At 42.1% G+C, this 13381-nt stretch overlaps 2 protein-coding genes across 4 annotated transcripts; one reads left to right on the plus strand and one right to left on the minus strand.

Moving 5' to 3' along the window:
• Nucleotides 1-118: 118 nt before the first annotated feature.
• Nucleotides 119-3047, minus strand: nup43 (nucleoporin 43). Of its 2 annotated transcripts, none has more exons than XM_015947624.3 (8): nucleotides 2714-3047; nucleotides 2376-2498; nucleotides 1844-1921; nucleotides 1582-1744; nucleotides 1363-1498; nucleotides 1127-1278; nucleotides 910-1026; nucleotides 119-617 (listed from the first exon to the last, which is right to left on the minus strand). In XM_015947624.3, the coding sequence occupies exons 1-8, from the start codon at nucleotides 2825-2827 to the stop codon at nucleotides 388-390; spliced, it is 1113 nt and encodes a 370-aa protein (XP_015803110.3). In that variant the 5' UTR covers nucleotides 2828-3047; the 3' UTR covers nucleotides 119-387. The 2 variants fall into 2 exon arrangements, with proteins under 2 accessions (XP_015803110.3, XP_054604086.2); XM_054748111.2 differs by having other exon boundaries at nucleotides 119-613; nucleotides 906-1026.
• On the plus strand, nucleotides 3034-12288 carry pcmt (protein-L-isoaspartate (D-aspartate) O-methyltransferase). Of its 2 annotated transcripts, none has more exons than XM_015947626.3 (8): nucleotides 3034-3371; nucleotides 6575-6679; nucleotides 6759-6790; nucleotides 6875-6979; nucleotides 7144-7264; nucleotides 7790-7875; nucleotides 11107-11333; nucleotides 11731-12288. In XM_015947626.3, the coding sequence occupies exons 1-7, from the start codon at nucleotides 3191-3193 to the stop codon at nucleotides 11284-11286; spliced, it is 810 nt and encodes a 269-aa protein (XP_015803112.1). In that variant the 5' UTR covers nucleotides 3034-3190; the 3' UTR covers nucleotides 11287-11333; nucleotides 11731-12288. The 2 variants fall into 2 exon arrangements, with proteins under 2 accessions (XP_015803112.1, XP_015803111.1); XM_015947625.3 differs by having other exon boundaries at nucleotides 11107-11276; nucleotides 11731-11976.
• Nucleotides 12289-13381: the final 1093 nt, after the last annotated feature.

The raw sequence follows: 13381 nt of genomic DNA on the forward strand, positions 1-13381 counted from the left end.
AAATTTACAGAGCAACATAAGAGCTCACAAGGCTGACTTTGACATTTTTATGTTGGTAGGTTTGATTTACAATTTTACTTGATTTGTCAGTATAAAAAAACGTAACATCCTGAGACAATTTGAGAAAGTTACATTTTATTTCTTTATTGTTTTTTAAGTAATCTGTACAAAACATTATTAATCTGAACAATTGTGTACAGAATGACATACAAAAACACTAATCCATATTCTGTCACTGCAAAGAATGAAGCATTGCATCAGACACAGAGGTCTTTCATTGCGTAGGTATATTGGCTTTTTGTGTAACAAAAAAAAAGTCTTCCAATGTGTCACAAAACATCAAATTAAAATTTGCATTCATGTATTTATTAGTCACCTCCAGATCTTTTAAACTGGGACCTGTTTGTTGATAAAAATAGCCTCTCCATCAGTTCCACAAACTAAGCACTGTCCAAGCACATCCAAGCTGTTGACAGACAGCGTCTGGCTGGGCAGCATGTGGGTCGTCTCCAGGCGGCTTTTACTGGAGTCTCCGTTGAGCCAGGCACTGATGAGGGACTGGTTTCCTCCAGCAAGGGCCATCGCACTGCGAGAGGTCACGCTGCTGTTTCTGCTACCTGGAAACACAACAATAACACTTTTTACAGTGAAATTACGACAAATAGTACAACATGACAATGTTTAATAGACTGACCTGGTGTTGGACATTATCAGGAAATTCTTTGTTTATTTAACCCTAAATAATGTAAACTTTCAGTAAAACATTCAACTGGATATTTTCTTGATTATGGCTTTTGTGTTTCCATAGAATCTTTATAATTAAGAAAATAGAAGAAGTACATAGGCAGCCTTTTAAACTGAATACCAATAATAATAATAATAATGATTATTATGATGAATAGGACTTGCCTTGTAGAAAGGAGGGCATGTCTGAGTGGGAGGACGTCTCCCAGTGCAGCAGCGATCCATCCTCTGAACACGTGAACAGGTGATCTGGGTTGGTAGGGTGGAAGTGGACCTCCCACACTGCCAGGAAAGTTAGACAAAAAGCATTAAAAAAGTGAAAAATATTTAAATATGTGTGTAAATTATATGTCCATTAAATAATTAAAAATGTACATCTTACTTTCAGCTGAGTGGGCCTCCATGAGGGATGAGGGCATGCTGCCTTGCCTCACATCCCACATACAGAGCATTCCATCCTGGCCTCCTGTGGCTACAATGTGCTGCTGGTTTGGATGTCTGTCAATGCAGTACAAAGGAACTCTGTCTCCTGACCTGATTGGAGGAAAATTAAAATCCACATACATCAGCAAAATAGTAGAATTAAAAATGGGGAAAACGTGCTAAAGCGGATCTTACAAGGACAGAATCTGTGATGCCGAGTTGCTCTGTTGTCTTAGATCCCATAGCTTTATTTGTCCGATGGAGTTCACAGTCAAAATCTCCGTCGTCCTCAGGTAAGTCACAGCATGAATCGTGCTGCTGTCAGCATTCTCTACCAAATGTACCCGCAAAAGCATGTTGACTTGACACCGAGTTAAAGTGTACAGAGTTCTGAATGGGGTGGTTTAATCTCACCTATGACTTGAGCCATACAATCCTGGTCGGCTCTGAGGACAATAATCCTGCCGTCCTCCCCAACTGTGATGATCTCAGGGCTGCTGCACACAACTGCAGTGCAGGGAGCATTGTCACAGGGGTAATGGTGCGCTTTCACCCACTGCTGGGAAACTGAGATTGTCTGATGTAAGAAGAAAAAATGATTTTATAAATAAACAGCAAAGGCAGCAACACAACCTTCATACAGGAGTTGACATCTTTTATGAAAGCTCTACTGCACCTGACTGTTGTGATGGTGGCGGAAGATGGTGACTGCTCCCGTTGATGAGGCCGTGACGATTCTCTCTTGATCCAGGAACTATAATCAAGTAGTATAATCAAGTCTAATTTGGAGGAATTGGACAGCTGAAGCTCGACTAAAACTGAGTCATGCAAAACAATGTCCCACGCACGTGTCAAAATTTCAACAGAATGGCTGCAAAACAAATGAGTCTGTGTTGCAAATCCTCCTGCTGACTATAACAAGGCTGTGCACTGAGAAATCCTGCAGACCTACAAAGAAACAAAACTATTGATGCATAGAACAACAGATTTGCCTTCTGTATTAGCAAAATTCTGAAATGCGCAGAAAATGTACTTTATTTGTTTTTATGTGCATCTCTGCAGGGTTCATTGTTGTTTTAATTTCTTTAAAGTGCGTACAGCACTTTGGTCTGTCTTCTGGTCGATGTAAAGTGCTTTATAAATAAAGTTGATGGTGATGAATAATTGCATTATTAGTATGTTATGACATTATTGTTACAGCGTCTTACCTGGAGGCCAAGAACATCTCCATCGTGCTTGTTTTCACAAATAAGCTGCGGATCTCCTTCAAATCCATCTTCCAGGCCCGAATTTTCGTAATTACCCACGGACCAAATAGATATCTTGTTTTCCTACAGAAATAATTTTTTTTTTAAATAAAGGCCACATCCTTGCAAAAAAAATGACCAAAACGAACCTGACAGACACACAAAAAAGCAAACTATGTGTAACAAGTGTTAAATCCTTTTTGACAGTTACAACGTGTAAGTGTGCATAATCAGGAGAAACACAGAACATTTGAAAAACTGGGTAAATTTGGTTCACCAAAAATATTCAACTAGCCAACCTCGTTGTCCCACGATCCCGTCGCAAAGATTTCTGGTTGTTGTAAAAACGAAGACGACACAGGACGCCATCTGGCCTTGCTGACTTTTTGGGACACGTACTTAGCACTCTCCATGAGAACAACCAACGTTTCTGCTGCCTAAATACGAAAAATATTCTTATTGATGTTAGCTTAGCTCTATGTACGCACCCACTAGCTTTAAACGTAAGTACGGTGGCTCAACAGGATCAAACAATCTGATCTGCGTTTCTCGCAAGAAATGTGAATTTGTACATTCCGCCACCTAGCGGTCGTCTCCGTTGTTACTGCGGCAAAAACCTGATAAAGCACTGCATGGCTGAGGAACGTGGCTTTTATTCCCTTTCGTCTGACGCTGACTTTGATGCATCATGAACAGATTAATTATATTCTAAAATGACATATTTTTCTGCTTGGTCGTGCATCTGAGAGGCGGCTCTGCTCTGTAAAATCATTTGGATGTCTAGTGACGTATCCGCCGCTACGCCGTCTGCTCTGGAGGTTGTCAGCTTCTTTGGTAAAACTATTGGCGCAGGCGCGGCACTTACAGCTGCTGTCTACTTACTCCGTAAAGTCTGCTTAATAATGGCCTGGAAATCTGGAGGAGCCAGCCACGCAGAGCTTGTCAACAACCTTCGCAGTGAGTCCGGTTGCAGGTTTAAAGCGGCAGCAGCGATGAACTTCACCGCCGCGTCGCCAGAAAACGTTGTAGTTTGGAGGCTGGGGTTAGCTTAGGAGCGGTAGCTACTAGCAAGCTATGTTTATGGTGACCCAGCGTCTCCTCCCGCCTCTCCACCCCTTTTCCTAAACCACGTTTTTCGCTGTGGGACCATGTGTGGGACAAGGCAACGCTTTTGTCACAGCAGGGGGGAAAAACCCAGCAGAAATGACATTTCCGTTTTGTTGTAAATCGCAGAAAAGTGGTGTCCTGTGGGAAGTTAGCTTAGCATGTTAGCAGTATGTGCGTCATTTGAGATTTTATGCTACTGCCCACTGTCATTGATGTCTGTGTCTTCTACTGGACTTCAATGTGAATGACAGTAACAGCTGTACATGTCCGGATAGTTTCTGCTGAGCTTTAATACTCGGATACATTTAAATAATGACAAGTTGCTGTATCACTGCAGCTGTTAGCTACATAGCTCTGTGCCAAAGCCCACGACTCATTTCCATTTAAGAAGCCTGATTGTTGAACATTTTCAAATTTCTGTGCATATATTTTAGCTGATGTCTTTCCATGGACATTTAATATCCTTTCACAATATTTTAATAAGAAATCGATCAACCTTAGTCGATCTGCAGAAATCAAAACAGTTTCTTTATTGTTTGCACACATTACAACCTGCAAAATGTGTTTTAAATTATCAAACAAAAAAGTCAGAGTAATTTTGAGAATTTTGTAGGAGGGTGTGCCTAGCGTCAGCTTGGCTTTCTGGGCTTATAGACACGACCTATTTTTCCAGTTTATATCTAGTTACCAGTTCAGATCTTGTTTTTTTATATTCTAAATTAATAAAAGTTTATTCATGTAACCAGCCTGTCAAAAAGACAAACTATGAAGTAAAGAAAACTGTAATGCTGGCATAGAAGTAGGGATGTAAAAGTCAACCGAAACCAGGAACCGATACCAATGCAGTTGCCTGAAAGTGGCTTCACCATAACTTGTCATTTCTGTTCACCTAATATTTCAGTTTTGTGATCATTTCTATGAATATATTTTATTTTTTATCTACCTCACAATCTTTTCCTGTTGAAAGCAGAGAAGAAAATAAAACCTGTATTCCAATTCATTGCATTATTTGTGTGGTAGAAGTATCGGCGAGTACTCAGATCCAAGTATCAGTATCGTATCGGTTTGGACAAAAGTGGTATCGGTGGATCCCAAGTATGCTAAAAGACATACAGTGTCATTTCCTGGTTCTCCAGGACAACAATCCAGCACATTTTAGACATTTCTGTTTCAACACACCTGATTAACAGGTTTCTCTGGACCTTGATGACATGTCTAAAAGGTAATATAACCACTGAAAATCATTACAATAGCAAAAGCATCCTGGTTATTGTTCCAGGAAGACCAGGATTGGACACAACTAGTGCAAGAGGAACCCCTGACAATTGTCTTTATGGTGTTTTTGTGATCAAATAAAAGAAAAAAATGTCCTAACACCTTCTGTTGCCTTTGCAAAATACTGTACATCAGTAAAAGATGGATGACTTAGCTGTTACGTGGTCCAGAGTCCACTATAATCAACATCATGGCTTCCTCTGCAGTCAGTCAATGATGACTACTGTAAAAATATCTTTAGACTCTTTTTCTAGTGCATTTAGCAAATGAAGATGGGATATCTGCAAGCGCGATACTGCAAATTAATTCTCACTCTTAAGTATCTACCAGGTCTATTTGTATTGTGTGCAGTCTGGGATGTTATTGCAAGCTGCAAGTTTGCCAAAAGCTGCGTTGTTATTCACTGTGTTATATTTTCATTTATAGGGAAATTAACGTAAGTTATACAGAGTTTACATTTTTAGCAGCTCACAAGTTTGCAAAGCTGTGCAAAAATAACATTTATTAAATTGAAAGCCTTTAAAAGAAAGTCGTTACTTTGATAATTTTTAAATCAAATTGGTTAATCTTACAAAAGCAGAAGCATAAAAATAAACAAATAAAAGGTTTGATTCGTAGTAATCAGTTTTTCTTTTCTCTTTTTTGCCTCTTGTGGTCTGACCTGTATAGACATTTAACCCAGAGTTTGCATAAGATGCTTTTAAAGAGGTCACATGCAGAACGCATGCTAATTCACCGCTAACTTACTTTCCTGGTAAATAAAGGCAGTTTGGACTGTCTCCAAAGCCTCACCTGTTTCACTGGGCTGCCTCCAAATTTTAACATAAATAAAATCATGGTGGACAGCCAGCAAATAAATTCGTGTTATTTTTTTATTTGTAAATATGAAAGAAAACGACAGGAAGGAAGCAGCTCAAATGGTTTATTGATCATTTAAATGTCAGAAATCAGTGGTGGGTGTCTATTTGGCAGTTTTATTTGGAGTGTGTCCTAAAGCTGCGCGTTGCTCCGTGGGTGAGGGGAGCGAGGAATGAGAACCGCCTGCTGTTGGCTTTTTCTGTTTTTGGCACAAGGTGCTGCAGTGATTGAGGATGGATTCAAATTTGAATTAATCAACAGTTTTTGCATCCTTTCGGCTTCTTTTCAGCTCCAAACACGGATTATTAACTTTGTGTGGTCGGTGCAGCCTGTTTTTTAGCTGCTGTTTATAGTTTATCTGACATGTCCACAAGAATTGGTCTTGGTTTCTAGTTGGGGGTGCTGTAATATGCAAATGTATGACTTTTCATAGTTTTTCCCCCTCAATTTTCAAGAATAAAGCAATGATATCTTATTGTATTTTAGTGAAAATGTGTTCAATTTTTGCATTTTTTCAGTATCTAAATTATTACTTTTATAAATGTTTTATTCTGTTTTAGATTCACCTGACTGTCGTTAGCCACCAGGGGTTTTTGCTGTAGGTGTTGTGGTTAGAGCTTTCTCCCACATTATGTATTCATTTATATAATGCAACACAAATCGGGTGTTTTTTTTTAATGGGGGAAAACGTGTGCACAACAACACATCCAGTTTGGCGCTATGCAGTCGTTCTTATTGAGTTGGTGATAATTCGCAGTGTTGAACGTGTTGCAGCGCCCTCTAAGCAGCAGCAGCAGTAATTGTGGTGGTTTGTTTCTTTTCTGCATCAACCCTTCTGCCCTTCGGCTGCAGGATTATGTAACGTCTCTCTGCTCGCGTTTCCAGAACACGCCGTGACACAAACTCTTTTGCATCCTCAGAAAATGGCATTATTAAGTCCGACAAGGTGTTTGAAGTCATGCTGGCCACAGACCGAGCGCACTACTCGAGGTGTAACGCATACATGGACTCGCCACAGTCTATAGGTAGGTGTGTTCACGGATCATCGACGCGTGGCAGTTGGACATCAGAGGATAAACTAATCCTTCCTTCTTTTATCAACAGGCTATCAAGCAACCATCAGCGCACCGCACATGGTAGGCTGTTTCTGCACTCTCAATCTTCTGTTTTAGTTAAATTACCGAGACTTCATTTGTGCTTGCCCCCCACCCCTCACCCAGCACGCCTATGCACTGGAGCTCCTACATGATCAGCTGTGCGAGGGCGCCAAAGCTCTGGACGTCGGCTCCGGCAGCGGGATCCTGTCTGTTTGCTTTGCACGAATGGTGAGCCCACACACATGACGGGTAAACACATACGAGTTCTCCTTGGCAGCGCTGTGATGTGTTCGCTGAACCAATCGCTGTAGAGGATTTAAGAATCACGACGGTTCGAATTGACGTTTTGAGCTTAACACTGTCGTCTTCTGGGCTTTTCTTTCCTTTTCTAGGTAGGTCCTAAAGGAAAAGTTGTAGGAATCGATCACATCAAAGAGCTGGTAGACGATTCTATAAACAATGTGAAGAAAGATGACCCCAGCTTGATAACGTCAGGCCGAGTCAAGCTAATAGGTAAGATGGATTCAGGATTAGAGTTTAATTTGGACTTTTTGAACCTGCTGAAGAGCGTGCGTTGCTCCTTACCGGTGGAAAATCTCCCGTTTGCCCGATAGGCCGTCTGCAGCGCTAAATAATTGAGCAGAGCAGCGAGTTCCTACTTTCACCTTCTCAGCAGGAGGCTTGAAGCGCTCTTACAGCCAGGTCATTCACCAACGCAGGCAGACACTCGTGTTCCTCTGTAGGGCTGCGACGAATCAGAAGTGACTTCTATATGACATCACAACACATTTACATTCCCTCGTGTGCACCGCAAAGTAGGTAACGGGGGAACCTTGTTTTGCAGCAATAATCTGCACAGAAGATTCTAGATAGTAGCTAATAAAAGAAATGGGTTATTTAGATTTCTCTGCTTAAATTGGTGAAAAGTCGCCAGCTCTAGGAACAGCAGCGGCAGCAGATTTTTGGACGAGTGACGAATCTGTCCGTGTTGTGTCGAGGCTGGCAGCCTGGAACTGATACCCTGCGGTGTGTTTTCAGTGGGAGACGGGCGAATGGGACACCCAGAGGAGGCGCCGTATGACGCCATCCATGTTGGTGCAGCAGCTTCCAACGTCCCCCAAGCTGTGAGTCATTCGGAATATTTTAGGTTCTGTTGGAATCATGACGCTGGAGGTTTACCCGAAGCATTGACATAATTATTGTTGTTTTGTTATTATTGTGTTGTAAGATCAGTTATAGTTGAGGTTGATGCAGAAAGCGTCTAAAACCTATAAGATCTGGGATCTAAACATTTTTTCTTTCAGTATTTTAGAGTAGATGTTTCATATTTTTTGCATCTAATGGATAATATTAGTGCACTTTTGTTTTGCACTAAACTAAATTCTACATTCTCTATATTTTATACAAATATTTATAATTTGTTCATGCTCTAAAAAGTGTGATGGTTACTAAACTAGTTTACTGTTAGCTGTGTTTTTGTACCAGGCACTCTGATGCAGGCTGTCAGGTCTCTGTATGACCAGCGCCAGAGCTTGGTCCATATTGTCAGCAGGAAGTCGGGCTCTTTTGACCTTTGTCACCGATTCTGTTCATAACTTTTGTGGACAGGATTTCTAGGCACAGCCGAGGTGTTGGGGGGTGGGGGTGGGGGGTGGGGGGGGTCCGTTTTGGTGGCCTGAGGTTCAGATCTCTGCATGATCTCCGGCTCTCATTGGAGCGGTTCACAGCCGAGTGTGAAGCAGCTGGGATGAGAATCAGCTCCTCTAAATCTGAGACCATGGTCGAGTCGGAAAGGGTAGAATGCCTTCTCCGGGTCAGGGATGAGGTTCTGCCCCAAGTGGAGGAGTTGAAAGAGCAAGTCACCCCCTACCAGAATCTTACTCAACTCTCAGTTCCTGTTTGAAAAATGCAGCAAATGCTGTTGCCTGGGAGACCGAGAGGGAGGAACCGCTAACAAATACACACACAGATTCACGACATTGTGACATCTTAATGCACAAGCTAATGTAGTAGGGTACCTCTTAGCCACTAGCGGTGGCAGATTTAAATTAAAATGCAGTGCAGAGTTTTTACCTGAAGAGGGCGCAACACTGACAGTCTTAGGCAGAATATTTAAATTTTAACTAAGATGCACTGAAGTGCCAGATTATTGACTACACGTGTGTACAGCACGGTTAGACTCATTTGTACAGTTTATCACCAAAAAAAGTTGATTAGGGTCTTGTTCCCATGTGAGGGAACGATGGAGCGTGAGATCGATAGGCGGATTGGTGCTGCATCTGCAGTGATGTGAGCGTTGTACCGATCTGTTGTGGTGAAGAGAGAGCCGAGCCGGAAGGCAAAGCTCTCGATTTACTAGTCAGTCTACGTTCCTACCCTCACCTATGGTCACGACGTTTGGTAGGGCTGCTCGATTATGGCAAAAATAATAATCACGATTATGGTGACTGAAATTGAGATCACGATTATTTGGGACGATTTTTCTATTTATGTTGATTTTATTTGTTTTTATTCAGTCATAAAATTGCTCAGGGCACAATCAGGACAAAAATAAATAAGAAACAAGATGATCACTAAAATAACTCCTGATTCCAGTATAAAAAGACCGATATACTTTTAGCCCATAGTCTATGACCCAAGGGCTGTAGACCTTGGTTTAACTCATTAATGTCTAACCAGTACAGATCCAAATACCAATATCTTGCAAATACTGACAGCAAAAATGATACAGTGGCATTTATAACAAATAAATGCAAATAAATTGATGTTCACAAAATGTTGCATAACATTTATTGAGTCGTGTCAAGGTGCTGTAGGAGCGTGCACTAGCACCGTGTCCTCAGAGAGATTAGTTATTAGTTATCAGCGTGAGGAACTTATTTCTACCTTATTTATAAACTATTTATTTACAAGTCCATCAGTTGATGTAATAATTGTCCCAACCACAGCTGCACCCCCCACCCCCCAACCTGCTCTCACAGCAAACGGGGCAAGCTGCACGTGTGTTCAGCACGCGCACATTTAGCCGTTTTTAGCGGCTCAGGAGTCTGCAGGTGCGGTGTGTGTGTCACTCACTCTGGTTACTCCAACAGGGAGCCGGCTCCGAGAGCTGTTTCTTTAGCGACCGACACATCACTACATCATTCCCTTTCCTAATGTCCTGAAGAACGGTCCGGAGCACAGGCGGAGTGTTTAGCTAACCTGCAGGAAATGTCGACGACAGTTATCCAGAAAATAGCTAAGGGTTACCAGAGATGTTTCTGAGGTGCTCACTAGGTACTTTTAAGATTTAAAAAGTCAAGAAGGGGTCTGAGAAGCTGCTAGAAATAGCATCAAAGTCGCCAAGTTAGCAACACTGTAAGGAGCGCTTCATTTGCTACTCAGGGCAGCGCAAGCGGGAGGAGCAAATAATCGGCTTGTTTTGTTTTTTATAATCGTTCAAAACTCAGATCGTAATCGTGATTAAAATTCGATTAATTGAGCAGCCCTAACGTTTGGGTAGTGACAGAAAGAACGAGATCGCGGATACAAGCGGCCACAGTGAGTTTTCTCTGCAGGGTGGCGATAAGCTCGGTCGTCTGGGAGGGGCTCGGAGTAGATCCGCTGCTCCTCCACATTGAGAGGAGCCAGTTGAGGTTACTCGAGCCTCTAGTTAGGATGCCTCCTGGACGCCTCCCTGGTGAGGTTTACCAGGCACGTCCAACTGGGAGGAGACCTACGGGGAGACCAGGACATGCTGGAGGAACTATTAGAGCTTTCACATCTGGGTAATCTGACTGTTTTAGACCCACTCTCCAACACACCCACTACCAACTGATTGCCCACGCTGGAGGGACTTTGTCTCTCAGCTGGCCAGGAAACACCTTACGATGCCCCTGGAGGAGCTGGCCCAAGTAGCTGGGGAGAGGCAAGTCTGGGCCTCTTCCTAGGCTGCTGCCCCCACAACCCGACCCCAGATAGGCGGATGAAAATGGATAGATGTGTTTTTGTTTACTTTATTAACCAAGAAAACATTTAAGTAATTTTCTCTTATAACTAGATTTAACAATCTAGGTACTGAAAACCAGATATCATTAAAACCTGAAGCTACCCAGCCTTAGGGGAAGGTGTGACGTGTTAGAAAATTAACTAAATCCAAGATGGCCACCACAGCTAATCAGTGCTAGCAAACACAAAAAATGTCTAGAAATCGGTTTGTTTACAGGTACAAAGTTGCTCACTAAGGGGAATATAAAACATTTCAAGACAAATTTCTGCAGACTAAATACTTAATAGCATTTCTATTAACGTTTAGTTTTAACCAAAAAAGGGCATAACTTCCTGTTTATAACTCGCTTCGCTTGGTTCTTCTCCAGCTTTTGGACCAGCTGAAGCCCGGCGGCCGTCTGATTCTCCCCGTCGGTCCTGCGGGAGGAAACCAGATGCTGGAGCAGTATGACAAGATGGAGGATGGCAGTACCAAGATGAAGCCCTTGATGGGGGTGATTTATGTGCCTTTAACAGACAAAGACAAGCAGTGGTCCAGGTGGAAGTGACTTCCTTCTCCCTCTCCTCCCCCTCTCTCCTTCTCACAGTGGCAAAGGTGAAATGGTGTGGCTTGGAGCAGGCAAAGGAGCTGAAACGGCTGCGTTTTTGCTGCTTATTGACATGTTTTCTTTATTTTTTGCTTGTTCCATACCATACCAACCAGCTGCACGTTTCTTTCTGTCGTTTTCACACCTACTTACAAAATGTTGCTATACAAACTGCTGTACTAGTATAGTTTCATGAAACAGCACTCGGTTTTTAAAGGCATGTCGTGGGATTTGATGCTTTGCTGTGCGAGTATAAAACCCAACTGTTGAACTAGTTATTTAGTCTATGTGAGATCCGGACACAAGCCGGCTACTCTTTGACTTGTATCTAAATTTTCTCACTGTTTTCACAGCCGGAACGTCGTTTCGCTCGCTGCTCTTCTGACACTCATCTGTTTTCCACAGGGATGAACTCTGAAGAAGACGCACCATAAGCCACCTTTACGTTTGAACCTGGAAGAGACCTGGATGGGGGCGGGGTCATACAGGCCTTGCCATTTCATTTAAAGCATTACAAAACATGCTGGGTTTTTTGGTTTTTGGTTTAAGTCAAAGCGAGGGACTTGAGAATCACGCCGATGACGGCCCACTGGGCGGCAAGGGAAGGCTGCTCAAAGCTCGGCGAAGAAATATTCAAGATGGGCTTTTTTGTGTTTTTGTTTTGCAGGCCTACACGTTCTCGGTTCTACGTTCTTTTGAACAGCAGTTTTTTTTTTTTTTTTTGAGGATTCACCGTTTGAATTACAGTCAGATTTGCGGAGTTACCTTTCAGCAGGAACAAAGCTGAATGTAGGAGGAACGCAGGATGGCAACGAAGAAGGCTCGAGCCTTTTAGATAATTCACCTTGCTACTCTGTGTGTGTGTGTGTGTGTGTGTCATGTAACTGTAGATGATAAAATATGAGCTTTCTCTCCCTGCCAGCAGTATTAGAATCATACAGCTACACAGCGGCTGAAGTAACCCACTCAACACGTTTGATGTGTTGCGTTTTAGGTCACACGTTAAAAACACGGCCCACCGAACATCCTCTGCAGACAGCAGAGCTCTTATCCCGCCAACAAGCATGCACATTCAGGGCTGTGCTTTCCACCTGGCGCTGGTTTCCGTTTACTACTTTGCAGGCTCGGCGGGTGACTGACGCTAACTGGGATGGTCGCTTTGCCAAAATAAAACAATATCAAGCAGATGAATGTCTGTTTTCTTGGAGAAGATAAAGAACATTTTATCTTGTGTGATCCAAATGAGATTTTATATCTGGGATGGGATGAAAATTAAGAGTTAATTGGCAAATTTACCAAATTATGAATTGGATTTAACCTCTAGATATTTTTCTGATGTGTGAAAAAATGTTTAACAATGCATCTTATAGCCCAAACTAGTAATGGATGTATTCAGTTAAATATTTCACTTATTCTGTATGTTCAACAGAAATGTTTTGATTATTAAAATGTAACAAAATTCAAGCAAACTCCAATTTCAGAGCTCAGATTGAGATGAGACGCGCAACACGGCGGTAAATGACACTAAGCAATCCAACAAATTCGAGCTCATTGAAAAGTTCCTGATTTTCATTTAAAAGATAACTCGTTGCCAATAGTTAAAATGAACAGAAAATCAATGTAAATGGGCATCTCATGAGTTTCTGATTATTTTTGAACCAAGGTTACGATAGCTCATTTCTGTTTGGGTTCAGTGGCTTAAAGAGCAAGTCACCCCCTACCAGAGTATTACTCCACTCCCACTTCCTGTTTGAAAAATGCAACAAATGCGGTTGCCTAGCAGACCGAGAGGGCGGAGCTACTAACAAATACACACACACACAGGCTCACTATGACATTGTGACATCATATGGTACCAGCTAACGTTCTAGGGTACCTCTTAGCCAATAGCGATGGCAGATTTAAATTCAAATGCAGGGCAGAGTTTTTACTTGACAACGGCACAACACTGAGTTTTAGACAGAAAATTTAAATTGTAACTAGAATGCACTAAAGTACAAAACTATTGACTACACATGTCTGCAGCACGATTAGACACGCATTTATATAGTTTATC

Source organism: Nothobranchius furzeri, chromosome 2 (genome assembly GCF_043380555.1).
Source record: "Nothobranchius furzeri strain GRZ-AD chromosome 2, NfurGRZ-RIMD1, whole genome shotgun sequence".
NCBI lineage: Eukaryota > Metazoa > Chordata > Actinopteri > Cyprinodontiformes > Nothobranchiidae > Nothobranchius > Nothobranchius furzeri.

Excerpts from the sequence above, each read along its gene's own strand:
- pcmt (XM_015947625.3), top strand. The coding sequence starts at position 3,191 with ATGTCTAGTGACGTATCCGCCGCTACGCCGTCTGCTCTGGAGGTTGTC. Across the intron at positions 6,791-6,874 it reads CCATCAGCGCACCGCACATG|CACGCCTATGCACTGGAGCT; the intron begins GTAGGCTGTTTC and ends CCCCTCACCCAG. Across the intron at positions 6,980-7,143 it reads CTGTTTGCTTTGCACGAATG|GTAGGTCCTAAAGGAAAAGT; the intron begins GTGAGCCCACAC and ends TTCCTTTTCTAG.
- nup43 (XM_015947624.3), bottom strand. The coding sequence starts at position 2,827 with ATGGAGAGTGCTAAGTACGTGTCCCAAAAAGTCAGCAAGGCCAGATGG. Across the intron at positions 1,922-2,375 it reads GAGATGTTCTTGGCCTCCAG|TTCCTGGATCAAGAGAGAAT; the intron begins GTAAGACGCTGT and ends ACTTGATTATAG. Across the intron at positions 1,499-1,581 it reads TTGTATGGCTCAAGTCATAG|AGAATGCTGACAGCAGCACG; the intron begins GTGAGATTAAAC and ends TACATTTGGTAG.